A 27,188-nucleotide genomic window follows, 5' to 3' on the forward strand; every position below is an offset into this window, starting at 1 on the left:
ACCATCTAAAACTTTCATGACAGCACCATGCACACGCAAAGTATAAACAAATCCGATTGTATCATGCGTTCGAAACTTAAATAAACGCAACAATCGATTCACAAGTCTAATGACGTGTAAAGAATTTCCTAGTTCCAGTTAAAAAACAATTGCGATTAGGTATGAATCCAATAAATTTTCTTGTGGCTGCCGGCCTCGTTCACAGTGTATTGTTCTTCTTCAATGTGATGTTTCGGGTAAATACAGGATATTTCTAAATACTTTGAGCAAGAAACAACGCCTATGAATCTACTGCAGTTATTAATTGACCCAATTAATAATCAAAAATTATTTCAGTCATGTTCGCACATTCCCTACCTCCTATTCCTGGAGAACACCGGACTGGAGGTGAAGACTTTCAGCATAAAATGGTTCACAGGGGCTCTGAATCGGCCTTTGGTCAAGTGGGGAACGTCGAGATCAAAATTCTGGATGTTATGGTTCAACTTGGGAGTTGTTGTAACGATTGTTCTCCTTCCTGTTGCTTCGTTTATTCTCATTAAAATGATCGTAGTCATGTTTCTCAGTGGCCCTAAGGGTGATAAAGTGGAGGTGACATGGGAACTGGAGCCCATGGTAAATAACTAAAAATCGATATCTTTTTGTTTTTCTTCGAGAAATCAATTCAATTTTGTCAGTGATTTATGAGTGATATGAAGAGAAAGTATTGCAAGATTTGAGGACAGAAATTCTCAATGAAACTTCTGAAAATGCTGTCAGTTGTTCCTATAACTGAAATTTCTCCAATTTCCTAGATTCCTGGGGTAAACGTTCCCTTCGCCGACATACAATACTACGCAATCACTCTGGGTCTTTGCAGCATTGTCCACGAGGCAGGTCACGCTCTTGCCGCTGCAAGAGAGGATGTTCAGCTCTACGGAGTTGGAATGCTCCTAGTGTACATCGTGCCAATGGCCTTTGTCTCCCTAAACAGTGAGCAGCTCTCTCAGAGGCCAATGCAAAATCAACTGAGGATTCTCTGTGCTGGAATTTGGCACAATATCGTTCTTGCAGTGATCGCAGCTGTCGGAGTCTTCATAAGTCCTTGGCTCTGGGCTCCAATGTTCTCAGTGAACGCTGGGGTTGTCGTTACCTCCATTCAATCCTACTCGCCCCTCGTAGGCGCCACAGGCTTGAACCATTACGACGTCATCCACAGGATAAACGATTGTCCAGTTAGAAATAGCAACGATTGGCATGACTGCATTCTGCAAGCTGTGAAACAATCCACACCAGGCTATTGTGTCTCCCAATCTCTGGTGCAAGAACACGATGAATCCATTCCTGTCTGGACAATGGCTAATGGGGAGGTGAATTGTTGTCGCAGGGAGAGTGAAGCTGATGGAAAATTGTGCTTCGAGGTCATTGAAGAGTCGCAAGTTCCTCTACAATTGCAAGAACATTCCTGTCTGCCAACCAGACTGATTATTGAAAGATCAAGGGGAAGGTGTAGATCTGGTCACCAGTGCTCGGAAACTGAGACTCACTGCATGAAACCCACGTTGGATAACGTCACAAAAGTAAATTACACGTAAATTGACTTGTTCCGGTCGTTATGCTCGGTCATTAGTTCCACAAAATTCTATTCATTCGGAATAAAAATGAAACTAAAACGCACAAATACGCTCTGGATGAGTGGTTTTATATGGGGTATTCACGTTTGAGTAAGACAGTGTTGAAAACTGTGAAATTTGAACAAATTTTTTAGCAGTCCAGCTCAAGGATACGATTATTAAGAAAAATGTTAAAAAATGTAATCAATTTTCATTTTCAGATAGTTCAAATCAAGAGAGAAATGGGAAAGGACGTCCTATTCTTCGGTTATCCTGCGGAGATCTATCGAACAGTTGAGATATCAGAATGGGTACCAAAGTATCCAATTTTTAGTTCGGATTTACCAGAGTCTGTGACCCTCCTCTGCAAATACATAACTGTAATCTCAGCGGGCTTGGCTATGATGAATGTCGTCCCCTGCTTCTTCTTCGATGGTCAACATATTGTCTCAACACTTACTCAGAACCTACTGAGACCCAGGATAAGGCACAAGAGCTTAAGGCAAGCCATTGCTCTGACAGTCACCAGTATCGGGAGTCTAGTGATCGTTATTAACGTTATTAATGCTTTTGTGCAGAGACAGAGGTAGTTGGTAAAACAAACTGTGGTGGAAGAGTTTATTCATGGTTTTATGTACAGTGATTTAGGGAGATTTTTTCCCTAATTTCTTTTGGTGCTTGCTGTGTACATTCATTCTCATTCTGCATTCAGTCTGCAGTTTATTTTGTTAAATTTAGGTTGCGCTTGAGTTCTTTCATTGAGTTCTCCCCGTGGACGATGAGAGATTTAATTGCGAACTGAAATGTTAACGTAAAGTGAATATCAGGTGGGTATTGAGTTTTTACGAAAATAAAACAAATTTATTATTTCATATATGTCCTTGCTCAAGCCTGTCACAATGAAGCCCTTTATAAGCAAGCATGGATAAGCACAGACAGAATTATTCAAGTAAAAAATATCATTTTTTTCCGTAAAGGGTACATTTCTTCGAACTGAGGCTTTTCTTTAAATGTGAAAAGTATTTTATTCTTCACAGATTTATAAATTAAATTCTCTTTATCAGAAAATCGAAAATAAAAGAAATAAAACGTAAATACATAAAAAATGCAAAATATTTGGTTTTTAAAAGAAAATTTTCACATGAATAAAAAAGTGGCTCTCTCGATTCGTTTTTTGTAGTAATAAATTTTCAGTTACAAGATACCTCGTCTGTCAAATTCTTATTTCTCTTGAAGTCTGATTTAGCCCAGTTTTTTAAGTAATGTTTGTCCTGTTCGTCCTCCACTTGTTTGATGGTTCGCAGGATATTTCGATATAGAGTAAGTACTTCTTGTCTTCGAAGAAACTATTACAATTACCAATTCAAGAGAAAATTCCATTTATTTATCGGTTCTCAACTGATCAGTAGAAACTTTGTTTTTCTTTGTTGTACCTGTTTTAAACTTAAAGATGATTTTGGCAATTTATTGGCCATTTAAAAGTCTTGAGAAAAATTAATTAAGTGGATTAGAATATTAACTGTTCTTGAACATATATTCTACAATAATTTAGGGCAGACACGATGGACACGAATTGTTTATTATGAAATATCAAGAGTGCATGCAAAGAGGATGAGCTACAGTAGAGGCTGTTTTTCAGTTCTGAGGGTTTGGCATGACGCCAGCAGCATCGTAGTACCTCACTTCACACGAGGGAGGGCGCAACATGTTTGGTCCTTGTCGACGGCATCAAAGGGTTGACAATACCTCCCTATATCATACCTTAGTTGATCTCTCGTCATTGGCCCTGCCCATCTCCCCCATGATCTCTGTATAAATCACCGACAAGTGATTGCTTTCCATCAAATCGATAGATTCTCTTGTTGGTAAGAGAAGAAAAAATTTGCAGAATTCTCTGTACTGGCGTGAAGATGAGTCCATGGATTATCAAAAACGAAGAATTTTAATTTATCCCAGAAAAGAATATGAATGCCGTTATAATTGTATCTCAATATCGTCACTTATCACACGTCAATGGGTATAGGGCTAGTTCTTTCTCATCCTTGATTTTTAGGCTAAACTACGATCCTTCGATTACACAACATGAAATTCAAATGGAATTATTTCTGGTAGAGGTGTGTACGGCACTCTACTCATACATGCACCTCACGCAGTCGTAGTCACACAATACATATCTATATAGACTCAAACATACGCTTGATAATGTAAAAAAAATTAGAAGATAGCAAAATTGGTAAAATTTTAATTTTTTGATTATTTAGAACTGCAAAAAGTAAGTAAAAAACAAAAAAATTTTTTGGAGGAGCTGGGATTTGAACCCAGGACTTTCAGCATGCGAAGCAGACACTCTACCACTGAGTTACACCCCCGATATGTCCAAGTTATCCCCCAAAAACCGCAACCAGTATTACATCCATTCATAAAAACAAAAAACTCACGATTATCACAAGTGCTTGAATTTTATTAGGTCGGCCAAGTGTTGTTGATTTCCCCGTCTCCTTCATCCAGAATTTTTGGAGAATTAAATTGACATATAAAAAATATGGAACATTTATAGTCAACAATGTTTTCTTTGGATCTATTTTTTCATTTAATTTTCAGGCTCTTTGTGTAGAAACAACCGGAAACATTGGCCTTAATAAAAGAAAAAAGAAGGAAAAATTCAATTAGAGAATCAATGTGAAAAGCAATAATAACGCATTCATTCTAAACTAATGACAGACATTAAATTATTGCTGTACTTGGCACTCGAATTCAAAGGTATCATTCGTCAATCGTTATTCAATATCCCCTTCATTTTCTTTTGTTTCTTTATTACAATAAGAACTGAGCACTCTTAAATGATAGTTTTAATGATATCTTTCATGTACATCATACACATAAATCCCGCACGAAGAAGCGTGTATTTTCATTATTTCTGTATCATATTAATCTCGCTCACTATCTCGCTATCTTTAAAAAAAAGAATCGATGAACAAATGTGCGAGGGCTTTCATGTACGCATATTACGTTAACTTTGCCACAAACAGCGATTTAAGGCCGCAAAGTCTTACACAAACACATAAACATTTATTCTACACTCTTTGTGGCTAAATTAATCATCCCACGAGACATTTTGCTAAATTGTACTGAATCTAAATGAAAAAAAAAGGATACCCTTTCTTATTGATGAAAACACTAAATGAAATTGTCCAATTTTACAAAGGTTTGTTTTTCATTCTTCGTCATTACCCAATTACAGAAGATATACTCTCACATCCATACGATCATTTACTTATTTATTCCTGTTTTTGTTTTATTTAAATCTTGTTAATCGGCAGCCAATGTCTCAGGTTTATCATTAAATTGAAAATTATTGATGACACGGCGGGTTGATTTTGTAGATTTTATCAACAACACTACGAGGTCATCATGTCACTGCCAGAGTTGGACGACATGTTTGGTCCTTTCAGTGAATCATTTATGTCTCGTCTGAACATTGAAAGGTTTTGCGTGAATCTGTTGATTAAAAATTCAATTTAGTAGAGATTACAACATTACGAAAATTGGCCTGATGCGGAGTCATGGGACATAATGTTTTCAATATTTAGAAATGAACACGAATAAATATCTGAAGAAATGCAAGATAAACGAATGAAGGAATCATAATTGAAACCCAGAGGGTCTCCTTCTGGTACGTCTCATCACTCTGCTAAACTAGCCTATATTCCCATTTCCAATTCCTATTACCTGTCACGATTTTTCGTGAGTAAATTAGGTTCAATTCCATCCATAAGATTCTCGAACCATTGTGCCATAGCCGCTTGTTTGTCCACCGGTTGACTCCTGATGATGTTCTCTCGCAATTGACCAAAGTACTGCAACAACAAACGTAAAACAGAATTATGAAATTTGATTAATATGAATTTTTCAATTCCCAGACAGCAGAACAATACATGCACATAATTAGAGGGGCGGATCTTCAAATTATCGCAAGAATTCATAGAAAAAGAAAGTTCTAGATGGAGTATTATTATTAGTAATGGAGATATTCTGGGAATATTCTTTAATTTATGGTCAATCAGTAGTGTAGTATTATTAACAATAACTCATCCAGCAATGCAAATACATAATCCTGTGACAGTTACTCCTTCAGTTAATTTTTCGTTTCCGTCCCATTATTTTTTAAATTAAATTTTATGAGAATTACTTCTTCATTCAGCAGAATCAATCCCAAAAGTGGCCTCGACATGCTCCACTGATTCCTGCAGTCCTCAAACATTATCACATTGAGCACGGTACTCAATATCTGCTGAAGTATTTCAGGATGTTGTTTCAATACTTGTAGAAATAAATCACCCCCAGTAGGAACCGCTGAATTCTTTTTCCCAGGGTAGACACCAGCTGTAATGTATCCAAAAGGAAGTTCATTCAATAAGGTGCAAGTACACATCAAAAGTAAAGAACAAAATAAAAAATGAAATATGATCGCTGCAAGAAATCGTATCTGTTCCATAGTTTGACAAGTTCAACAGAAATCTAAAAAAGTTCACTGTGAAGAGATGTAAAAGCATTTTGAAAGGAAAGTTTGAGTCAAATGTTTTTCTCAATGTTTTGCAGGGAAGTTACCATCTTTATTCAACGTTATGCTTCACCGTTTGTTGCTGAAGAACTCACCTTTTTGTGATAATTGTTTGAACAAATACGTAACGATGTGATCCAGTGTTGCACAGCAACCCGTACATACCATTGTATCTGAAACCATCAATGAGTCTTGATATGAACCCAAAATAAAATTTAAATATCGATAAAAATAACAGAATAAGAATAATTCTGGCTCATTCATACTTCATGCAATGCACTAGTATCTCTTGCCGCTCAAACCTGTTATAAATTAATGGATAATTGATAAAAATATTGACAAATATCCAACGAAAATTGAGTTGACTCAGCTCTGACGAAAAATCGATTAAAAAATTACGGAGGAAGAATTTCCGTAATTTTTTCAGCGAACAATCGTTTAAATATTTTGTAACTTCCTTTCCTGTCTCTCTACCATTCGACAAAAAATCTCTCTAAAGTTTGTCGTTTAATTTGCTCAACATTTAAAGAGATTTATCCCACACTCACTCTCAAGACGGCTCATTCAGTCTTTCAACCTCTCTAACGAAACAATAATCACAAACCCAGACCCCTACCAATGGAATCACCAAGCAATTTAAGATCTCAAATAAATTAAACAAACTGAGACGTTGAGTGTCATGCCGTTAATCATCGTCCCTTAACTAAGAAATAGATCAGCAACTTACTCTAATGCAGCAATTAAACAAGATGTTAATAATTAAGGTAAATGTGTCAGCTGTGCGGCTGATTGCAAGTGCTAGACCCGTAATTCAACTCATGATATCATTGGTCATCATATTTTTTTTTTTCCTCTCAAACTATCATTACAAAAGTACGGAAGCTTGTGGGCAAAAATTACAGTCATGGTGACAATGGACAAGATTTCACAATTCAAGCCTAAGGTAAAGAATCAGGAAAATTATTATCCTCTGGAGCTCAATTCAGGATCAAAATATTTTTATGCAGTCAAATGGTCTTGCTACCTGTATCAAACAAACGGGTGTGCGTATGCGCAATTTATTTTTCATCTATTACTCGTCATTATCATTCCAAAGCGATTGAGATTTTCAATGCAAAATAAAAGAGGCGAGTGACAGCATTTCTGTCACCATAATGCGCTTGGTCTCTCTATCAAGCATTATCATTTTGCCTCGGACTTTAATACTCGGAATGATTTTATCCAAGTTTTCTTTTCCTTCCTGAGGATGTAGAGTGATACGAGTAAGATAGAATCAGCCGCACAGACCTGTGTAGGAGTCTTTAAGCGCACCTAGTGCCGTTAGGCCTTCGCTGATACTTGAGAGAATGTAGAGAAATACTCGTGGCTCCAGAGTAGATAAGAATGCCATGTGATCCTGGGCTAGGCACTCAAGAAGAACGTAGTACGTTGCTGATACCTTTGGATAGTCCTGTTGCAGACAATGAAAACGAATGTCTCAATGAAAGAACCAATTTAATGGAACAGTTTCATTTTTTTATTTTACATCGTGCAATCAAGAATTTTTGAATATTTTTTTGAGCATTGAAACGAATTTTCAAGCTAAAATTCAAGCAAACTAAACTTTTAAAAATCGAATTTAAAAGGACTAATCAGTCAATTAAATTTTAATGAACTCCAATGGATAGGAGCCAACAATACTTCTATTAAACTAAATTAAATTTCTACTTTTTATTTCAAACAATTTTATGTTATTAAAACTTCAATGAGTTGTCGAAACTAAAAACAAAGTTAGGAGGATTCACTCCATTCCACTCACTCCAATACCTCACTAAGTAAAAAGTTTGCTTTACTCACCAGTAAATCACTCTGAGGTATGCTCAACAACAATTTAACAAATGTATTCAATGCATTGTCCAGGGCCTCGTCGCCATACAGCCTGAATACCCCAAAATTAACATAACTACCACAGAGTGCTGCCTTTAGCATACTGAAGCATATGCTGATGCCCTTCAATTTAAGCGGATAAATCTGATCCTTAGGGACTTCAACATTCAGTATGTGATTGCCATAGCTGCATATGACTTTGCTGGCTTCGCGAAATAGAAGAATACCATTTGGCGATGATACGTCAAATTGCAAACGTTGACTGCGATTTTGTACTAATTCGGCGAATAATTTCAAAACTGGTGTTGTTACTTGGGGATCGTGATGCCAGAGCTCAATAGCATGCAAGAGGATCGGAGTGTAGTTGGGATAGATCCAATCGAAGAGCATCATGTAGGAGGGCTTTGTGTTGAAGGCATAAGCAAGACCACGCAAATCTCGGGCTATTCCAATCAGTGCTTTCTTAGCTTCTTCAGCTGCAAAGAGGGGAGTGTCCGCTGCGCCCATCAACTGACCGAGACTCTCCAGTGCAGCTGTCAGAGGTAGCATGAACGTATGAAATCTCTCCTCATCCTCACCCAGATCTACCATAAATAATTTACCAAGTGACGTGTAAAACATTGTTCGGCAACGCATCTCGGATACTGCAACACTGTTGCCAAGGAATGGAAAGTGTTCACTAGTGTGGTTGTTCAACATGAACTGCACTTCATCGAGCTTCACCAGCTTTCGCACGCAACTGTATCCAACTGACAGGTCTGTCAGCAGTTGAAGTGTCTTTGAAATAATTTGTTCTCTACGTCCCCAATATTTCAAATTGGTTATTATTTTTCGTATAAATACACTGAGCACCATGGCCTCATCGTTAAGTCCCAGCACTTCCGACAGTCTACGATAAACTTTGGAATTTTTTTGAATAGAATCCCCAACATAAATCTTCCTGAATTGCTCAAAGAAACTCAACATAGCGAGTTCAAGTTTTTCACAGCCACCCTGGGTGAGTCCAGAATCCGTTAAATTCATTAATTGCAGTACTCTACAAACAAGTTCTCCATCCATGGCGTCATGCTCCTCATTGCTGTTGAACGACACTCGTCCACCAATGGCACTACCAATTATATAAACCAACCACGTGAGCTGGCCCTCCTGAATCCTCAGTTCAATCTGCTGCGTAGGACTGGCTGTCTGGGACAATAACTCCTGATAAGTATTAGCAGCTTGATCGAATAGTTGAACGAGTAATGTGCAAGTTTTTTGATACTCGCATCGACCAATCACAGATAATTGTTCCAGCTGCTGCTGGACCATTCCCAGATCATCGAGAGGATCTTCGAGGCCATCACGAACAACCACAGCCATTGATTCGAGTCTCGAAGTGATGTAGGCATTGGAAACTTCTGGTGTATAAGTCTCCAACAGATGTGGCTCTGTTGCCTTGACGTATGGCACTGATGCCACCATTCTCTGCCACAGACTGAGTAGATAGTGAACACTGTTCGGTGCAAACTGCCACATTTGCAAGCTCTGAACAGTGAATTTCGCTATGAGTTCTATAGCTTCTGGATAATTGTCAACCATAACTAATTCTCCCAGTTGATAATTACTCTTCAATCTTGCTAACAATCTACAAAACTCGTGGTAATTACCAGGATCACTCAGACCCTGAGGATGTTGAAGTATGTGTTTAACTCCATTCACCAAGTGAGTTAGAAATTTAGCTCTCTCAGCGTTTGAAAATAAACTACGCCTCGCTGATGCTATTTGAACGAGACATGAGAGGGCCAGCGATGACAGGGTGTTTGGTAGGCTGTGATAAAGATCGAAATAAAGTTTTAGAGTTGTGAAATCTAGGAATGCTGGCCTCCAACTCGAGGGTATTTGTACTGTACATAAGTCATCAGAGCTCTCGTCCGTTGCTGTACCAATGAAATCGAATGTCAGACAATTTCTAGCGAGACGCAGAAGTTGGGTCATCAGACCGTGCTGTGCCTCGTCATTGAAATTAAGATTTTTACAATTTTCCCTGGCTGTACCCAACAATGTACAAGACAATCTGAAAATCTCGAAGAGCTGAGTGTCCCTGAAACTGCTGGCTATTTTTCTGTGCTTCGTTAGTGATCTGTTGGCATCAGCCTCCGATATCTGGTTCATTTCGCATGTCAGTTGGGAGAGCAGCTGGACACCGATCATGCAGTGCTCGACAGAGCCTTGGAGAAATTTTGAGATATCACCGACCACATTGCGGAATACGTATTCGTCTTTGTCTGCGTCGAACCATCCCAGCTTTGATATTCGCGCAAAGAGAGTCACTAGGGCTTGGATCACGAAGTTTGGCAGTTTGGGTTGGGTTGCCAAATAGTTTAGCACGTAGTTGCCTGGAAAAATCGTTGATAACTGTGGGCTTTAGATGACTTGGATAACGGCGGTGGTCTTAGAGGAAGAGAAGGGGGAATGAAATATTTTGGGTTAAGGTGAGGTTCGTCATTAAAAAAACCAATGTATTTTTCGAAATAAAAAATATTTAAATACCGTTATTCATGGGGCTTTTCTTCAGGAATTGGATGTTATAGATCATAATACTATAGTAAAATGGACTATCGGTTGAGTCGACTCAATCATTACTGAGTTTTTAATGAAAAATAGGAGTGGACCTTTGATGGGAAAATTTTTCATTTTTGGATTGTATAAAAAAAAGTCTCAGAAAAGTTCTGCCATTTTGTGTAACTTCTATGATATTCTTGAAGGAATTATTGAAAGCTAAAATTCACTCAGCTCTATGAACCATTTCAATGGTTAATTGTCCCATGCTACTGCCATACGAAAATGGAGAATTAATTTTTTCTCGAAATTCAATTTTGCAAATATCCATAAGTTTTTTTTAGTAATTTCTAATGGAATAATGGAGGAATAATTCTAAAAATTACCACATATAAACTGTTATCAAACTGACTCTTTGTTACACATTTTGTCAACTCCTGAACAAAGTATTCCAACATTTTCTTTCAAAAAAAGTGTATTTTCAAGTATTTTACGGTACTTTAACCACTATCTTCAAATATGTGAACTTAAATATAGTTTTGTCATTCGTGATATGATTTCAGCATCAAAAAATCTTCCTTTATCTTGACAAAAAAACTCCCTGAGAAACGTCCAAATACATTTCATCAAAAAAAATTGCCCATGCCAAGAACATTGTTCCAAATTTTCTTCTAGACTAAAATCTCAAGTATCCAAGGTAGATAACAATTAATGACATGTGAAAAGTCGTCTTGTTTTTTTTATATCATGATTTATGAATTAATAAAGCTCATTGCATAGACTCACGTATATCAAGTCTCTGTTGCAGGCTGAGACCTTGTGCAGATCGTGATACGAGTTTCGTAAGCGTTGTAGCAGCAAGAAGTTGAGCATAAGCTGAATCCCCCCGGTCCAACAACAATTGGCACTTGGTGAGAGTGTCTGGGGCATTTTGAAAGCCAACAAGTGCTTTTTCAGCTTCAGCACGATGAGCCGAATCCTGTGATTCGTACAACTCCTTGCACAGCAACTCTAGTTGCCGTACTTCCTGTATATCATTCATTCTCAATAATATTTATTTTCTCCACGTATAATAAAATTTTCCTCTCGCGTATATCATTCACTTTTTCATTCCTTTCACCTTGAAATTAATCAATCAATTTGTCTAATTTATTCTCCTGCATTCACATGGGCATATTAAATCATTATTCCAATATTCACGCCGAATTATCTCACAGTAAGTAAACAAACAAATAAACAATCAGCAAATAAGAGGGAATAATCGTCCAATTGTGGAATATATCGAGACCGATTGTTGGAGGTTATACCCGTTTATCGTAGATTTGTAACGTCCCAGAGGCGTGAGACGGCTGCACAACAAAGAAACTCATGTAATCACAAACTTTTTCACCGAATATTATTCATCACCGGTGCACTTCAATGCCTGATCGCATACCGTACTTGTTGTCACAACAGCGATACACATCACACGACTGAGATAAATATTGAACAACGATTATGCACGATAAACCATAATAAACTGGATAGACTGTGTGAACCATCACTGAACGATTAAACAACGCATATAAACCGAAAATTCCAATCAGCCCCTCTCATATTATTATTATTCTCAATTTTTTGATTGTTGAGTACAATTACAATCGTCTTTTACAAAAAAAATCTTTATTTATGTCTCGGCGAATCTCTTGTCCATCTCGTGATCCAACAACTTTTGAATTTACATCGACGAATCCACCATCGGAGTGAAGACACGAGATGACATCATCTCCATAGCAATTTGGAAAAATTGGAATATTCGGATTGAACAATGGTAGTGCAATTGTTTAGGCAATAGAATTCGATTGGCAACAAGATAGCCTAAAGACGCAGATCAGTGGACGAATTACATCCGGCAATGCCCAGGTGCACATGCACACTGGCTCGAAGATGTGTGGGTTGGCCACTGGAAAAAGGGGCTCACGCCGACAGATTACAGTAATAACAATTATCCCTCTGTGTTTACAGCTCTATTCCAGCTAATTTGAGTTTTAAAGCCAAGCTTGTGGAGGATTGTTGACACGTTGACGAGTCCCCGGTTAGTACTTGGAAATTACTGATACTTCATCGGTCGTTTATTTTCGCATCAGTAAACTCACCTGTTCATCCGCCATTTTTGCTGGTTTAGCATCTCTGGACTGATATGTCGGGGCTAGATCGCACGCGTGAACACTGCAGGAGCAGATATAGAGAGAGGGATTAAAAAGCTTTTTCCCAGAAAACACACAAAGGCTGAAATTTCATGACTTTTTTGAAATTTTAAAATTTTTCCGTGGTTTTTTATGTGACGGAATTTTTGGGAATTTTAAGGTTTATTGCTTTGACTCACGGTTTTTGCGAAAATTCGTGTTTTGGATGGAAATGTTCATTTTTTGGTTGAGATTGGACTGAGACTTTTGAAATGAATTTATTTTCATTTTCTGATTTTGATGGATTTTTGAGAATTTACATTGTCTTTTTCGTCGTGGAAATTCTGGTGAATTTTTACTGATTATAAAGTAATAGAACCGCCATAATTTAAATTAAGAGCAGTCTCCCAGAAGGATCACGTGAGCACATTGACTTTTTTAATTACCGCCAAATTAATTTTGTGATTTTGATGAAACTCAATTTTCGACGTGTGAACACCATAGCTATCCCTATGTTGAAATTGGGATTTCATGGAACTCCAAAGATGGTTTTGTCGGTAGATATAAAAGTCAATTTGGTCACGTAAACCCTCTGAAAGCTGCCTTCGGTCCTATCTCCTTATATAATTTTGAAGTATCGATTTTTCGGGGATTCTAGACCAACAACGTCCCCGCCGGGGATCCCTCCTTACCGGTAAGGGCTGGTGACAACCGAAGAAGACACAACACATCCGGTTCTCTCAGAAATCGTGAAAATACAAGTTGAAGGTAGAAGCAATCGTAGACAGTGAACAATATACGGTGCCCCTAAAAACTATAAAAATTCTTGGAAAATTTCTCTCAACTTTTTCTTCAATTAAATTGATTTTCCGAGTCCACTAATCCTTTTTCTGAAAAGTTCAGTTTGATTTTCAGAGGGGAGTATTCTTTATCTATTTGAAGTTCTGTAATCTTTGTTTAAAAACGGAGATATTGAGATTTTGAGTCAATGACAGCCTTTTCACTTCGTCCGACCTTCTCACGAAAGACAATTTTGATGGATATCATTGAGGTACACAATACTGCTTTTATAAATTTTTACGAATTGATATTTGTTGTTGGTTTCGAATTTTCACAGATTCTGTTTGTGCAAAACATTATCTTTTGAAAGATAGAATCCCCAAATTTATCAGAAAGTTCTAAAAAACCGTCTTATCCAAACATTGTACTTTACACTGACATAATACAGTCTTTCTAAATATGCAAAAGCTAATTTAATTACCCGAATTGTGTTGTAAGGCCCAACTTATCATGAATGCAAAATTTGTTTTTCCGCTCCCCTCTAAGGTGCAAACTATGAAAATTTTTCTAGAAAATTCATGTTAAAGTGCGAAAAATATTCACTGCGAAATGATTCGTTAATTTCCTCTGCGTGTGAAGGTTTTTGATACCAATAAACATAAAAATCCCTCAGTATCCACAAGAATTTAATGAACACCATCTCGATATCATTTGATTAATAATGAAATATTGAATGAATCCAATTGAACGCATGATCATTATATTTCAGAATACATGTCACTTACGTCTACAATCAACTATCATCCTCTTCACACTCGCAAATTTTTTCAAAAATTTCGAAGCTTCAAAAATTTTATTCAATAATTTAAACCTTGCTCCTTCATAATTTAATTGGATTAATCAATGAATGAGTAAGTTTGGTGATGTCGTGATGCTGATTATGTCAATTTCACAAATATTATTATTGGCTTAGTTGAGTGAAATGATTTAAGTTGATAAATGGCAGGGGGGAAAAATGAATGATAAGATGATGAAAAATATTAAATCACTTAATGGAACATTAGGGATGTGTTTATGTGTGATGATTGACTAAAATTAAATCCCTCTTCACATTTTCACCCCTTACATTCTTATAACGGCACTAAAAGTCTACAATTTTGTGGGTTTTCTTTTTAAATAACGAAGAATGTACAATTATCTAAGCAAACTTTATAAATCACCGTTTTTTCATCAACTTTTTAGGGAAAATATTGATAGTTATAAAATTGATGAAAAAATTAAAAAATTGAAATTATCCTAGTTTTTTTTTTACAGAATTTTCATTTTAAATGATTTCCTTGTATATGTGGAGTGTTCACTCGTTTAATTGAGCCACAATGTTTAACACAGAAAGAAAAAATAAAAACGTGACAGTAATTAGCAATGCATTGCTAGATAAATTGGCATTGTTACGATTGAATAAATCTGATTTGAATATCTCAAAAGTTCAACCTTTGTTACAATCATTAGAATGATCATTCATACACAGTAAGTACTCCGAAAACAAACGACATTTCACAACAGTTTTTTTTAGCAATTCATCTTTGTTCATCATTTTTTGACTATAAATTAATTACATAAAAAATGTTTTCTTTCTTTCTTATTTCTGTTATAAGTTACTATAATACATCTACTATCATTAAGTGCCAGCTCATTTTAAAATTCATTATCAATGATTTTTTTTTTCCATTATTTTTTTTACTTCTTCGAAATTTCTACTTAATTTACGTTATTACAATTCTGTGGCGTCATTGTTTATTTTTTTTCAAGTCTTCAAGGATTCTCGTCTTTTTATCGGGTTTAATATCTCCCACCCTCAATATTAGTTGTAAGAAAATGATCAATCAACTTCTCACGTGTCATAGAGCGCAGAAGATTTTCCAAAAATAAATAAGTAAATCCATTCAATGCTGACAACACAAATTGTCTTACATCCATGGGATGCATGAGTACCTAATTTTTACCTCTCTCTTCTTCTTATGTATTTTTTTTTCTTTCATTTGCATTATTCGTTACATTTTTTTGAGAATCTTTTTGTGATGTAGATTTTTATCTCGCTTACTTCTTTTGCAGCAGTGCTGAAGAAATTTAGTTGTGATGATTTCGATCTTTTTGCTGAGCCGTTTCCAGTGTACATTTACAACTCCTACCGTTAAAATTCTGTCATATGCCTCCGTGAACACATTGAATTCACGCATTAACCATTTATCTGGGGAATATAATCACAAAATCATTAACACAATTATTAGGTATTCCATCAAGATGTCTGCAGGCAAAGATAAAACGAGATAAGTCAGTATCAGTTCGACATTTTACGGAACTTTTTGGTTTTACATGTGAAGACAGAACAACAAGAGTAAATAACAGATATAATTATCTATAATGTATATCAAAATATGGCCCAATGATTGCAGAATAAAAAACAAGAAACATTTTATAAATATGGGAGAATATCTGCAATTAGCTTTTGCAATTCAGAAATCTAGGGGAGGCAAGAAGAAATTCTTCCTTTCCGCTTTGGTATAGTCAATGAAAGGATACAAATAGTTATCAGGAAAATGTATTTATTGGCGTTATATTTAGTGAGAAATCTCAAAACATTAGCCAAGGACTGGACAGACTTAAATCGTTTCACTCGTTCGCAATTATAACTCTTATAACTCTTCCGGAACCAAATTCAAAAAGGTATTTAGTTATTTTATCAATTCAATTTTTCGGGATAATTAAAGAACAGCATAGGAATGCATCCGTGGCTTCTTTATGTAGAAAATTTGATTTGTTTTCAAAAGCATTCAATTTTTATTCCACATTACAAAAAAAATGCATAAAAATTTCATTTGCTCTTAGATTCAGAAATAATATTAAAATTCAACTGAGTTTTTCTCCTAAATTCTAACTAAATTACTTCGTCTCACATCTTTCCAATTACAAATTCACTATACAGAATTAAGAAGTAAACTTACAGGTGTATCACAATAGAGGAATTTTTATTTTGATACGTCACTCGAACGCTGGAAAATAAATAGAACAGAATTATCACAAATCAAAGGGCTCGATTACTCGAAATACTTACGAGAAGGAGATCTGGTGTCGACTTGGCTAGGGACTGTCGTAGGTACGACTTGTGAATTTCCCTCGGTGCCCTTTGAATCGGTGCAGTTGAGGAAATCCCATATCAGTATCGTGTCATCGTGGGACGATGAGACAATCTGGAACTCATCGAACTGAAGGCGAAATACCCGACCAGTGTGCTCCTGATATTAGGGGGAAGAAGAATCCAAAATTAGAGGATAAATATCACAAAATCCCATCAGTCTTTCATGAATTTCCTTCCGTACAAGAATTTTCATGAATAATAAAGTTGAATAACAAATATCACTTATCACTTATTCAATGTCAATGCATAAAAAACTCCATGACATTTATTTCTTAGGTAAATGTTTCCAAGAAACAGATATCACCAAATGTTGATAATTCCATATCATTCCGAATATTTAGACAATATGCAATAACTTTGAACAAAGTTGGAAATTGGACGAGCTAAGTTGACAAAAATCTCCAAATCTTTGGCCAAAAAAATGAAATAAGCAATAACATACGCGGAATAGAAGGAAATAATGTGTGAAAAAACCATTCGGAATGATATTGCTAGTAATCAGTGACAGGAGCTATACCGTATTTATTTCAAGTTCATTTTATCTTGAATGTACTGAACTAAGTAATGCATTAACTCGATTGAAAAGTTTTATCGATCTTGTCGTCAAATTGAGGAAGAGCGGAGAATGGACATAAAAAATTCAATATCTACCACCAGTGTTCGCAGGCAGAGAGTACTCGCCAATGCTCGAGGATCCAGTGCTGCTACCAAATCCCACACCTTGATTTTTCTGAAAGAAAAATGACAAAAAGAAAAATAAATATGAACAGCAGTTTGATTCAATGAATTTTCAGCACTGATGAACTTGCCAGAAATAAGAAACATAAATAATAAATAATATATTGCCCACCCATCATAAGCTCCGCTAACAATGTGCTTCCTGTCGAATCTGATACACCGAACAAGTTCTTCATGTCCCTCGAGTACACGTAAACACGCACCGCACTCAACGTCCCACAGTCTTATTGTATTATCGCTGCTACCACTAACCACCAAACGATCTCTATATTGCAAACACGCAATACCACGTTTATGTCCATTTAGAGTTCGGACGAATTCACAGCTTGAGGTGTTCCATACTTTAATTGTTCTATCACCACTCGCTGATACGATGTATTTTTCATCAAAATCAACGACATTAACAGCAGCACGATGGCCAACAAGAACACGACGAAGGGCAATTTCCGTTTGTGAGGTCATGTCCCAAACTGCTATTGAACGATCCTGAAAGCAAAATGAGAACACCATTTTAAGAATACTCAAGCTCTCTGGCTATTGTTTCCCCAGCGAAATGCTTTTCCACTTGTCTAGACAGATATCAGAGCTTTCATTTATGTTCTTTTTACCTCTAATATTCCAGATCCCTTTACTCTAATTTTATTATTTAAACCTTGCACGTGACTAGTCTTTATGGAAAGACCAACTATTCGAATTTAAAGAGAAGATTGAAGTCTAGAAGCTGAAAATTATCGTAAATTTTAACCTCTGCAATAAATAATTTATGATTCTTCACTCCCGAAATGGCCGGTTATGTAGAATCACTTACGTCACTCAATATATTATTCAAAATTTAATTAGTGAGATCATTGCAGTGTGTATCACCAACAATGAACCTTTGCTTATTCTCTTCTCAAACATAAGAAATACTAAGATGCGCTTCAATGGGCTAGATCAAGGTAGATTGTTTTTAATGCGAATGAAAAAATTGAGGGAAATATTTTTTATACCATTTAAATGTACTTGAACTAAATTTGTTCCTTCAAATATTTTTTACCGACTTCTGAACGATTCTTGAAAAAGGCAAAATTGAACTAAAAATCAGGATTATTTTTCGTTAAAATTCATTGGCAATGACATGATCTCAATTGCATTAAAATTGACTCGAAATCGATATTTTTAAAAGCAATAGTCAGCTTTTCAATTGAAAATATGCAAACCATAATTTATGCACTAATTGTGCGACAGTAAAAAAATTTAATGCATCCTCTCATATAAATTAATTCCAATCCAGAAATGTCAACAGACTTAGAGCATCGCAATAAAGATATTTCGCTCAGTGCAACAAGTTTTGGAGTGTAAAAGTGCCCTTTTCAACTTCATTCCACTTGGGGGACAGTCACACATCAGCAAAAGCAAAACAATTAATTAGAAATGAGCCCTACGTTACCGTTGCAGAGTGCTGACAGACAAGCTTATATTTAGGAAGCTGAGTAACGCATTACTTATAAGAAATAAAAGAATTCTTCGTATTCCCCGTTCCCATATTTAAAACTCTGCAAGATATTACCACGCAACCATATATTTGCAATTATAATTTCATAAATTGGTTAAGTGTTCTTCGGTTAAGTTTATCGTCTCTCGTGTACTGTATTTGTTCATATTTATTGACAGAATAAATAAAGTCTTGAAAAAAGTGTAGTCACGTTCCCTGGAAAGAGAATTTCGCGAGAACAAATGTGCGACGAAAACAGAATGAATGAATAAGAAACCGTAAAGCCGCAAATTTGGCAGCGAAGTGGTACGAATAAAGGAAATTAATTAAAAATAATTAATGTATGATGCAAAAAAAAAACGTAAGGTCCTCTATGACGAGGTCATTCCACTGTACAGACATATGATGGAAGAAAATCTAATGACATACCTTAGAACACGTTACCATCATTCCATTGTTAAATCTCAGATGCAAGACAGCTTCACAATGATGAATCAGCGTGTTAACCATTTCCCCAGTGTTGGCATCCCAGACTCTAACAGTACTATCCGACGATCCAGATATAATGACCTTATCATCATACTGTAGACATAGTACTGAGCCAGTGTGACCCGTTAACACCTTGATACACTGGAGTGAATTTCTGTCCCATATTTTAATAGTATTGTCTCTCAAACCAGATACTATTTTCTGATCGTCGTATTGAAGACAGTAAACGCCCTTTGAATTTTCACTACGACAATTGATTTTTTGTAATTTATGATTGCCCATACGCCAATTGTTGTCGATACTGTCAATATCCTTCATTATATTTGGGAATAAATTTCTGTAGAATGTGTGATTTGGATGATTTTCACCAGGACGTGGTTTGAATAAATATTGTATCCAACCTCTTCTCTCAGCCAAACCTCGCCATACCGAGTCTGTTCTCACTTTACGCTCGATCAATTTCTTCCACAGCATTCCCTCACTTATTACTCTGTACCATTCTTTGCAGACGAGCTCGGCTGAGCATAACGATTCAGCGTCCAAGTAAGAGAGGATACTCTCGGCTGCATGATCCAACCCTTTTTCTGCATCATGAAATATTGGGTTAAGATTTGTTTTTCTCAGTGAAGAGAGTGAATTGAAAATAAACAGAATAGAACAATAATAACTCTATCCATTTTGAGATATTTCATAACTCTATTGAACATCGAGGCTATTTTTTTGTTTCGAATATTCAATAATCACGTCATCTAGTGTTGAAACGATCCATTTTGACTCCGGAATTCAGAGAAAGACCAAGGACGTTAAAGTTAAGACGAGGTTTGCTTTGTATGTTGAAGTATTGATGGCTACCAACATCTGAATAATGTTGAAATCAATGATCCAGTGAATTCAATTAAAAATCCATGATTCCAGAAAATTAATTCTTTATCAAATGTATCTAGGCTATGGCGGAAGCGATTTACCACTTGCTTCAATGGCTTTTGTGTAACTGGACTTCAGTTCGACAGACTTTGAAATGATGTTTAGCCGAGCCAATTGCCCAAATTACGATAAAAAATCACATATCATTAGATATCTCGTCATCAAATATAGATATCAAGTACAACAAAACAATCTTTCCCACCGATCCCACTTTGTCCAACTAAAAACTCCCCATAAACTTTTCGCAATCTCCCCCTAGACCTGAGATACACATCTTAAACTTCCTGCTTCAAACACCAATAGCCGTGTCCCGTTTCTCCAGAAAAGATAATACAAAAAGCAATGTGATGAATAATTCAAGAGACAAGAGTCACTTGGCATGAGTTAACTTACTGGGCAACAAAGATATAAAATCCCTTTGGAGCATAGGTTTGAGGAACGTGTTAATGTGTCCATGCTGATAATGACACATCTTGGCCAGCAACTGTTCCACAAAATGCACTTGCTCCGGTTCGCTCCATCTCTCAAAGTACTTCATACACATTTCCCGCTCCTGCGTGTATTGGCTGGTAAGTGCAAGTGCTTGTGAGGATGCCTCTTTCTTACGAACCCCTGTGTCGTATAATATCGTCATCGGATACTGTAAAATAATAAATAATACATGCAAATTTGATAATGGTGAAGCAGTATCACTGAAATGGATGAACCGAATTCACCGGTGGATGATGCACCAAGACAACGACAATAGGATAACTGAGTGAAAGGCAACAATTATTCTCGTCGTGAGATCGTCCTTCTGGTCTGTGGCTTGGCAACACTCAATGACCGAGGCCTCTCATTTCAAAAGCAATGCAAGCCTAGAGTTCCCCGTCGAAGGCTACAACCGGAGTAGGGAGGGCCCGAACGACACTACTGGACGATACTGAAACCAGAGGGGGGGGTTCTTGACCCCTTGCTCGAGGTTCAACAGAAACAACAAACATCAAAACCTGTATATTCAGTTCATTTGTTGAAGTTGCAGGCGTTTTTATAATATTTATTTTCTTTGTGTCTGAAGGAAATTCGGACGTCTCTTAAAGTTTAATTTCGTTGCAATAACTTTGACGAAATTTATTAAGCAAAAATGTAAATTTAGTTGATTTAAAAAATGTTAATACATAATTTTTTTATTATAAAAAAAAAATCTTTTTTATTATTTAAAAAAATGCATAAAAAGAGACGATAGGAATTCTATTGGTTCTAATGATTGATTTATTTCCTTTTTTATTAATTCTGTTGACTATTACGCAACTTTTGGGTTATTGTGTAAATAATTTCGACATATTTTTTTTTGTAACAAAAAATGTATGGATATTGACGTTTATATGGAACTCCATCGTTTTCATACACAAAAATACTGCGGATAGAAATCAGGAAGTTAATGCCCAACAATTTCTTCAGGAAAATCGAAGTTTATTGATTTCTTCAGTCAACACCGCTTGAAAAAAAATTACGGTATTGCATAATCTTCGCCACAAAGAATCATTCGATTGATTCAATTGAATTGTCGAATCAAATCATCGTGGAGTTCTGACACAAATACAACAGAGTGTCCTGAATAGAGACTTATAACTTTTCTATCTAATTTGATTTTATGTTCATATTTACAATTCAATTCCTGAAAATATGAGAAGATAAAGAGCAAAAATAGTTATCCGATCGAATCACAAATTTATCAGTTAAAGTCACGACAAAGCGGAGGCATTATGCTTTCCTCGAGTGGAAATTGACTCACTTAATGAAAAATTCGAGGAGTCATCAGCGTTCCGAAAAAACTGACAAGTGTTTATTGTGCTCTACGCCCTCTTAGCCGTCGTCGGATTGAAATTTCCATCAACGTGAAGGAGAAACAAAGATAAAACTACCGGAATATTCGCCAGCCGAGAATTCAATTGAGAGCATTCTTGATGGTATGAGTCAAAGAATCGTATCGTCAAATATTTTGCAAGGGCGGAAGTACGTTATTCATGAATTTGCTATCTTCCTCCAAATGACGGTAATAATCTAGAAAATAAATGAAAACAAATTATGGAACCTTGTAGTTTTGAATAAATATCCTCAACAATTACTCGTGCTTACGACCAACAAACTGTTACTTGGAATTGCCAACAGGTACCAAACACCGGGTTTACTTCGAAAGAGAAATGAAGCAAGTCGTGACCCAGATGAGGTTCTTTTTTTGTTATGATTTTGACCTAGCGGTATCGCGAGACTAGCGGGAGATCGAGATTTCATCATCACTGGGCTGAGGGACTTACAAAAAAAACCTGCATACATTCTCCCACTGCACTCGCTAATACTGTTACTTTGCATTTTTATTAAGTATATCCAAGTACTTTGTTTGATTTTATTTTATAAACTTTGCAGGTCTGAATTTGAACCTGGATTGAACCGTTAGAAAGCATTTTAAAAATCACGAGACCAAATTAGAAAGTTTACTTGTGCAAGAAGATGGTTAAAATAATTAAAGAACGACAAAATTTCAACATTAAGAGAATTTTCTATGTATAATTTGTGTTAAACGAAATTTATGAACAATTAAGTTGCCATCGTAAAAGCCCTTTGTTGGGGATAAATTTAATTATATATTTATCAGCAGGGAAAGTCGAGAAGAAGAAGTTCTGGGTATAATATAATCTAAATTTCGCTGAATATTCATAATTTTTTAAATATTTTTCTCACGCAACTTAATTGACCATTTGCAAGTGGATAAATTTATACTATCGCCTGTATTAAATTATTTACCCTCCACAAGTCTGAATTTAAACTTCACTATTCAATCGATATGATAAAGACAAATAATCTGGTGTAAATTATGAATTAAAGAGCACTTTGGATAATTATCATTTTAAAAATTTTTCCCATACCAATCTATTGACAAATTTCATCATTGACAAAAGTTCAATCCATTCTGTAGTCTTTATCAAACTTGAAAAGATACTTGGATATCCTTAATGGTCACTGTTGTTGGGAGTTAATCCTTACCGATAACGGGCCTGGGAAATGACTCCGGGCTATTCAAATAAAAGCCAATGAGTCAGTGTCACCTGGTGTATTAACAAACGAGAATAAAAGACCTGAAATTCGTAATTTAAATGGCCCCTCCCCCTGCCTTACTCGAGTCCCCACCAGCAGCCCGATGTTGACACTGATACCAGGTTATCATCGTCATCAGCCTCGGGGATACCCCTAAACCAGTGAAACAACAGCCCCTCGACGCAATTTGAAAGGAAAAAAAAAATCAATAAATAGGGTGTACGGAGGATAACATTGTGAGTGAGTGAGAGGGAGGAGAGAGCGAGAGACAAAATACGAGATACAGAGAATTGAACGAGGGGGAAGATTACTCTACTCAGTGGACTTGGATTCCCTTCATTTACGATAACTGCATAAGATGGCGGTTGTCCTCGTAAGACGATATGAACGAAAAATCGAGGTATTCCATGAGTTATTGGGTTATTATTTCGGGTAATTACCTGCAAGTTGGTATTTGTGTCATCAATGATTTTGTCCGTCTCCATGTTGATCATTTCACGATACAGAGCTCTCTGGGGGGTCTTTGTACCCTCGATGGCCTGTGCACGGGTCAAAGACGTCCCAAAGGATTCAAGAATTTATCATGAAAATGCAATAGTTACCAGGAGCGTTCATTTATTTAATACTCTTGATGGAGGGAGCACTGTTTATTTAGTAACTGGCACATGCACACTTCGGTCACTTGACGATTTAATTGATTTATTTATTCCGGGGAATGTTGCATTCGGCGGGCTTATTGTCTCTTTATCGCTTTGCGTGTGTGTGTGTATGTGTTTTTTTTTATTCTTGTGGACGATTGACTGAAGCACTCTCAATACGATGGACGACGCTTACGAAGCTACGGGGTATCGCCATGAACAGGAAGTCGATCCAGCATTTCACTCAACACAAACGAGTTCCCGAATAACTACGTTACCATTTGACAAAAACAGGAGTTCTGCATTCGAGGTGGTAAGGGGTTTTGGTTTATTGAAGAGGCGGTGGGTTATTTGGGGTCACTGGAAACGTGGGGGGTTGGAGTTACCAGTTGGGGGAAGGATTTTTGTTTTAGGGGGCTAATTGTAATCGCTAGAGAACGGGATGATTATTCGACACTGAGGCACATTTGACACGCATCTGCCCGCTGAACAGAGCCCTGGCAGACTCACAACTCACCGCTCTGAGATATTGCAGGCAGACATTTTCATTGGCTTTGTGGTAGTTCTGTGAGATGCCGGTGGCGGTGCCATTCCGGCGCGGGAAATTATGAATGAGAAAGTTTATTCAGAAGTGACTTACCAGAATTTTTAATTGAAAAATGAGGAGAGGAGGGAAAGAATAGCTATGATCATAACAGCTCAAAAAGGTACTTTCTAATTTTATCATCTTTACGATCCAATCTCATTTTCCAAGGAAAATTCTACGTAGAGTATGTACGTGTCTGTTAGTGTTAGATATTACACAGTTTCAACCGTTTTCAAACAAAAATATAGAACATGGAAAATAAGGAACGGTGAGAGTTGTAAAATTAATTCTTCTCTTCATAGACATGAACTACATGAAGAACAGGAGAGATTGATTTTTATCAATAAAAATGCCATCGACGGCTAAAACAATTCCGAATTTTCCTTAATTTTCTCAAAGAGGATAGACCAAAGTAGAGGCTCAGTTCTGGGGGTTTGACTGACGCCAGTTTCTCCACGTTACCGACACGATTTCACCCCCGAGGAGACGGGGCGCCACGAGTCCTACTGGGGTATCTGCATATCGGCCAAGCGGGGTGGCTCCGTTCGTACTTGTTCAACTGTACAAATGATCAACTGTACACAGAATTTTCAAACGGTGAGAGCACCGTTTGAAAATTCTAAAATTCTAAAAAGCTAGGCTGTACATGTGGCGCTGGGTCCACATGTACAGCCTAGCTTTTTCTCTCGACAGTTGAATCCCTTCACAGTGGTGCTTTCACCGTCTGAAAATTCTGTGTACAGTTGATCATTTGTACAGTTGAACAAGTACGAACGGAGCCCCCCCGCTTGGCCGATATGCAGATACCCCAGTAGGACTCGTGGCGCCCCGTCTCCTCGGGGGTGAAATCGTGTCGGTAACGTGGAGAAACTGGCGTCAGTCAAACCCCCAGAACTGAGCCTCTACTTTGGTCTATCCTCTTTGCTCCCACATCTGATGAACATCCACAATTTTGTATTCTCAATAAAGATGTAATTTAACAATTCAATTAAATCAGGTTATGTTTTTTGGTTTTATAAACATACAGAAACCAGACAACGAACGTAATCATTGAAGTTAACAAATAATAAGTACTCTGATTTATTTCCTTTGCTGTTGTTGGTATTTCAAGAGATACGTAAGAATACATTTTCCTAGGAGAAGATGGCATTCGCAAACATCGCATTACCTAACATTAATGGCGCGCTAGAGATCGGGCTCGCTGTCGGGACAGATCCCACGCTAGCCGATGAGCTGAAGCTCCCAGTGCTGTTGGCCAATGGTGCAACTGACAACGACGTCTTCAGGACTATGATCGGATGGGCATTCAACAACGCCACTATCAACGGGTGGGGGAGAAGGGCCCAAGTCGTGACGATGTCTTCCATCGCAGGCATCTGCCAGGCCAAGCTCATTCGCTACAGGTCTGGAGCCGTCGCTGGCGGGGGGATGAGGAATCCGATCCCAGACGGAGACTGGCGGGCTGTTACGGTCCCCATTCTACCCGAGGGGAACTCGTACGACAACGGCATCGTGGCAGAGGCCCTCCAGGAGGACAACATTCGCTCTGCCCTCGTAATGATCATGGCTACGAAAGCCAACTGGTGGACGATGAACCATCACATCGGACAGGGTCAGATGGTGGGATATGCCAAGAAGTCGGACGTCTTCCTCACTGGGGTCGGAGAGAACAACCGGGCTCACCTGATGAACATGATGGGGCACTGGGTAAGCACCATCTACGTCCTCACACGCGCCGGGGTCGAAGGCCTAAGGAACACCGAGCCTGCATGGGGTGGGGAGCCAGCTTTCCCGATAACATTCTCGGCAAATGCATCTTTACGCTTCACCTCATGTCCAGCTGGAACCCACAGAATGGCAGTAGGGTATGCAGGAGCAAAGAAGCTCCTTAGGAATAGGATTGCCATCCTGTGCCCCCAAGTCGACAACCTTGGGACTCTAGCCGACATGAAGAGGACAGTAGATGATAACAGGGCCATGTGCCATGTGGGAGCTGTTTACTTGACAGGGGCCAGGCACCCAGACTACAACGACACCCAGGCCGAGGCAGCACTAGGTAGAGTTGGCACTTTCATCCGCGCATTCTTCCCGACGACAACCCTTGCGCAGTCGCCTCACCTTCAAGACGCAAGAGTCAGAGGCTACGAGGACTTTGACATCGGCTGGCAGAACACCTGCATGCAAGTGAAGGCTGCACAAGCTAGAGCCGGCGAGAACCTCAATGCCTTCCTTGCAGAGGGAGGGGCGGGTGCAGCACCAGAGGTCATGAGGAGAGTCAGGGACCAGTTTTTCCACTAAGGGCGGGCCTGAGAGAGGATGACGACGACGACAGTGACGATGATCATCAAGATGGACCAGGGCATGGGGGGGGAGGAGGTGGCCGAGGGGGAGGTGGGAGAGGTGATGACGACGGAGGCGGCGCCGGGGGAGGTGGATGGGGGCGCCGCGGGGATGACGGGGACGATGACGATGACGACCACCGAGGAGGAGATGACGGTTTAGGGAGAGGAGGGGAAGGAGGTATGCCTGGTGATGGCAGAGATGCTGGGTCCAGCGGTGATGATCA

The 27,188-nt window shown here is 37.8% G+C and overlaps 5 protein-coding genes, 1 long non-coding RNA gene and 1 other non-coding gene across 13 annotated transcripts; 3 read left to right on the forward strand and 4 right to left on the reverse strand.

The window, feature by feature from the left end:
• The first annotated feature begins 7 nt into the window (after window positions 1-7).
• On the forward strand, window positions 8-2,464 carry LOC135167022 (membrane-bound transcription factor site-2 protease). Its single transcript, XM_064129863.1, has 4 exons — window positions 8-236; window positions 337-615; window positions 795-1,559; window positions 1,814-2,464. Exons 1-4 carry the CDS (start codon window positions 162-164, stop codon window positions 2,180-2,182), a joined length of 1,488 nt encoding a protein of 495 aa, XP_063985933.1. The 5' UTR covers window positions 8-161; the 3' UTR covers window positions 2,183-2,464.
• Window positions 2,251-4,011, reverse strand: LOC135167128 (uncharacterized protein). Its single transcript, XM_064129983.1, has 3 exons — window positions 3,026-4,011; window positions 2,798-2,938; window positions 2,251-2,390 (listed from the first exon to the last, which is right to left on the reverse strand). The coding sequence occupies exons 1-3, from the start codon at window positions 3,065-3,067 to the stop codon at window positions 2,313-2,315; spliced, it is 261 nt and encodes an 86-aa protein (XP_063986053.1). The 5' UTR covers window positions 3,068-4,011; the 3' UTR covers window positions 2,251-2,312.
• Window positions 3,890-3,961, reverse strand: Trnaa-cgc (transfer RNA alanine (anticodon CGC)). The gene has a single exon. It is a non-coding gene; the product is annotated as a tRNA-Ala (tRNA).
• A 373-nt stretch (window positions 4,012-4,384) lies between the features above and the next one.
• LOC135166873 (exportin-7) lies at window positions 4,385-12,761 on the reverse strand. 3 transcript variants are annotated; one of them, XM_064129574.1, is made up of 8 exons: window positions 12,693-12,761; window positions 11,344-11,584; window positions 7,990-10,394; window positions 7,465-7,603; window positions 6,249-6,326; window positions 5,782-5,975; window positions 5,322-5,449; window positions 4,385-5,090 (listed from the first exon to the last, which is right to left on the reverse strand). In XM_064129574.1, exons 1-8 carry the CDS (start codon window positions 12,705-12,707, stop codon window positions 4,991-4,993), a joined length of 3,300 nt encoding a protein of 1,099 aa, XP_063985644.1. In that variant the 5' UTR covers window positions 12,708-12,761; the 3' UTR covers window positions 4,385-4,990. The 3 variants fall into 3 exon arrangements, with proteins under 3 accessions (XP_063985644.1, XP_063985653.1, XP_063985635.1); XM_064129583.1 differs by having other exon boundaries at window positions 7,441-7,603; window positions 12,693-12,747; XM_064129565.1 differs by lacking the exon at window positions 12,693-12,761 and having other exon boundaries at window positions 7,441-7,603; window positions 11,344-12,458.
• LOC135167153 (uncharacterized) lies at window positions 12,519-14,907 on the forward strand. Its single transcript, XR_010299804.1, has 2 exons — window positions 12,519-12,631; window positions 13,381-14,907. It is a non-coding gene; the product is annotated as an uncharacterized LOC135167153 (long non-coding RNA).
• Window positions 14,241-24,506, reverse strand: Slmb (supernumerary limbs). 3 transcript variants are annotated; one of them, XM_064129784.1, is made up of 8 exons: window positions 23,839-24,506; window positions 20,717-20,963; window positions 19,340-19,983; window positions 17,549-17,922; window positions 17,350-17,428; window positions 16,615-16,795; window positions 16,505-16,552; window positions 14,241-15,750 (listed from the first exon to the last, which is right to left on the reverse strand). In XM_064129784.1, exons 1-7 carry the CDS (start codon window positions 23,890-23,892, stop codon window positions 16,542-16,544), a joined length of 1,590 nt encoding a protein of 529 aa, XP_063985854.1. In that variant the 5' UTR covers window positions 23,893-24,506; the 3' UTR covers window positions 14,241-15,750; window positions 16,505-16,541. The 3 variants fall into 3 exon arrangements, with proteins under 3 accessions (XP_063985854.1, XP_063985870.1, XP_063985862.1); XM_064129800.1 differs by lacking the exon at window positions 23,839-24,506 and adding an exon at window positions 23,348-23,372; XM_064129792.1 differs by lacking the exon at window positions 23,839-24,506 and adding an exon at window positions 21,040-21,198.
• LOC135167054 (uncharacterized) lies at window positions 23,527-27,016 on the forward strand. 3 transcript variants are annotated; one of them, XM_064129908.1, is made up of 2 exons: window positions 23,527-23,798; window positions 25,760-27,016. In XM_064129908.1, the coding sequence occupies exons 1-2, from the start codon at window positions 23,757-23,759 to the stop codon at window positions 26,918-26,920; spliced, it is 1,203 nt and encodes a 400-aa protein (XP_063985978.1). In that variant the 5' UTR covers window positions 23,527-23,756; the 3' UTR covers window positions 26,921-27,016. The 3 variants fall into 3 exon arrangements, with proteins under 3 accessions (XP_063985978.1, XP_063985994.1, XP_063985986.1); XM_064129924.1 differs by lacking the exon at window positions 23,527-23,798 and adding an exon at window positions 24,604-24,743; XM_064129916.1 differs by lacking the exon at window positions 23,527-23,798 and adding an exon at window positions 24,610-24,743 and having other exon boundaries at window positions 25,734-27,016.
• The last annotated feature ends 172 nt before the right edge of the window (window positions 27,017-27,188 follow it).

The sequence above is a fragment of the Diachasmimorpha longicaudata genome, chromosome 1, assembly GCF_034640455.1.
Source record: "Diachasmimorpha longicaudata isolate KC_UGA_2023 chromosome 1, iyDiaLong2, whole genome shotgun sequence".
Lineage (NCBI taxonomy): Eukaryota > Metazoa > Arthropoda > Insecta > Hymenoptera > Braconidae > Diachasmimorpha > Diachasmimorpha longicaudata.

What these genes read in the sequence shown, in the direction of transcription:
- Slmb (XM_064129784.1), bottom strand. Translation starts at nt 23,892, where the DNA reads ATGATCAACATGGAGACGGACAAAATCATTGATGACACAAATACCAAC. An exon ending in TGATGGTAACGTGTTCTAAG is followed by an intron (nt 17,923 to 19,339) that starts GTATGTCATTAG and finishes TTTTGCTTTCAG; the next exon opens with GATCGTTCAATAGCAGTTTG. An exon ending in GTTAGCGGAGCTTATGATGG is followed by an intron (nt 17,429 to 17,548) that starts GTGGGCAATATA and finishes TTTTTCTTTCAG; the next exon opens with AAAAATCAAGGTGTGGGATT.
- LOC135167128 (XM_064129983.1), bottom strand. Translation starts at nt 3,067, where the DNA reads ATGGCCAATAAATTGCCAAAATCATCTTTAAGTTTAAAACAG. An exon ending in CATCTTTAAGTTTAAAACAG is followed by an intron (nt 2,939 to 3,025) that starts GTACAACAAAGA and finishes TAATTGTAATAG; the next exon opens with TTTCTTCGAAGACAAGAAGT. An exon ending in ATAAGAATTTGACAGACGAG is followed by an intron (nt 2,391 to 2,797) that starts GTATCTTGTAAC and finishes TTAACATTTCAG; the next exon opens with TTCGCAATTAAATCTCTCAT.
- LOC135167054 (XM_064129908.1), top strand. Translation starts at nt 23,757, where the DNA reads ATGGCGGTTGTCCTCGTAAGACGATATGAACGAAAAATCGAG. An exon ending in GATATGAACGAAAAATCGAG is followed by an intron (nt 23,799 to 25,759) that starts GTATTCCATGAG and finishes ACATTTTCCTAG; the next exon opens with GAGAAGATGGCATTCGCAAA.
- LOC135167022 (XM_064129863.1), top strand. Translation starts at nt 162, where the DNA reads ATGAATCCAATAAATTTTCTTGTGGCTGCCGGCCTCGTTCACAGTGTA. An exon ending in CATGGGAACTGGAGCCCATG is followed by an intron (nt 616 to 794) that starts GTAAATAACTAA and finishes CCAATTTCCTAG; the next exon opens with ATTCCTGGGGTAAACGTTCC. An exon ending in CGTTGGATAACGTCACAAAA is followed by an intron (nt 1,560 to 1,813) that starts GTAAATTACACG and finishes TTTCATTTTCAG; the next exon opens with ATAGTTCAAATCAAGAGAGA.
- LOC135166873 (XM_064129583.1), bottom strand. An exon ending in TGATTCTGCTGAATGAAGAA is followed by an intron (nt 5,450 to 5,781) that starts GTAATTCTCATA and finishes TTGTTGTTGCAG; the next exon opens with TACTTTGGTCAATTGCGAGA. An exon ending in CTCACGAAAAATCGTGACAG is followed by an intron (nt 5,091 to 5,321) that starts GTAATAGGAATT and finishes TTTAATCAACAG; the next exon opens with ATTCACGCAAAACCTTTCAA.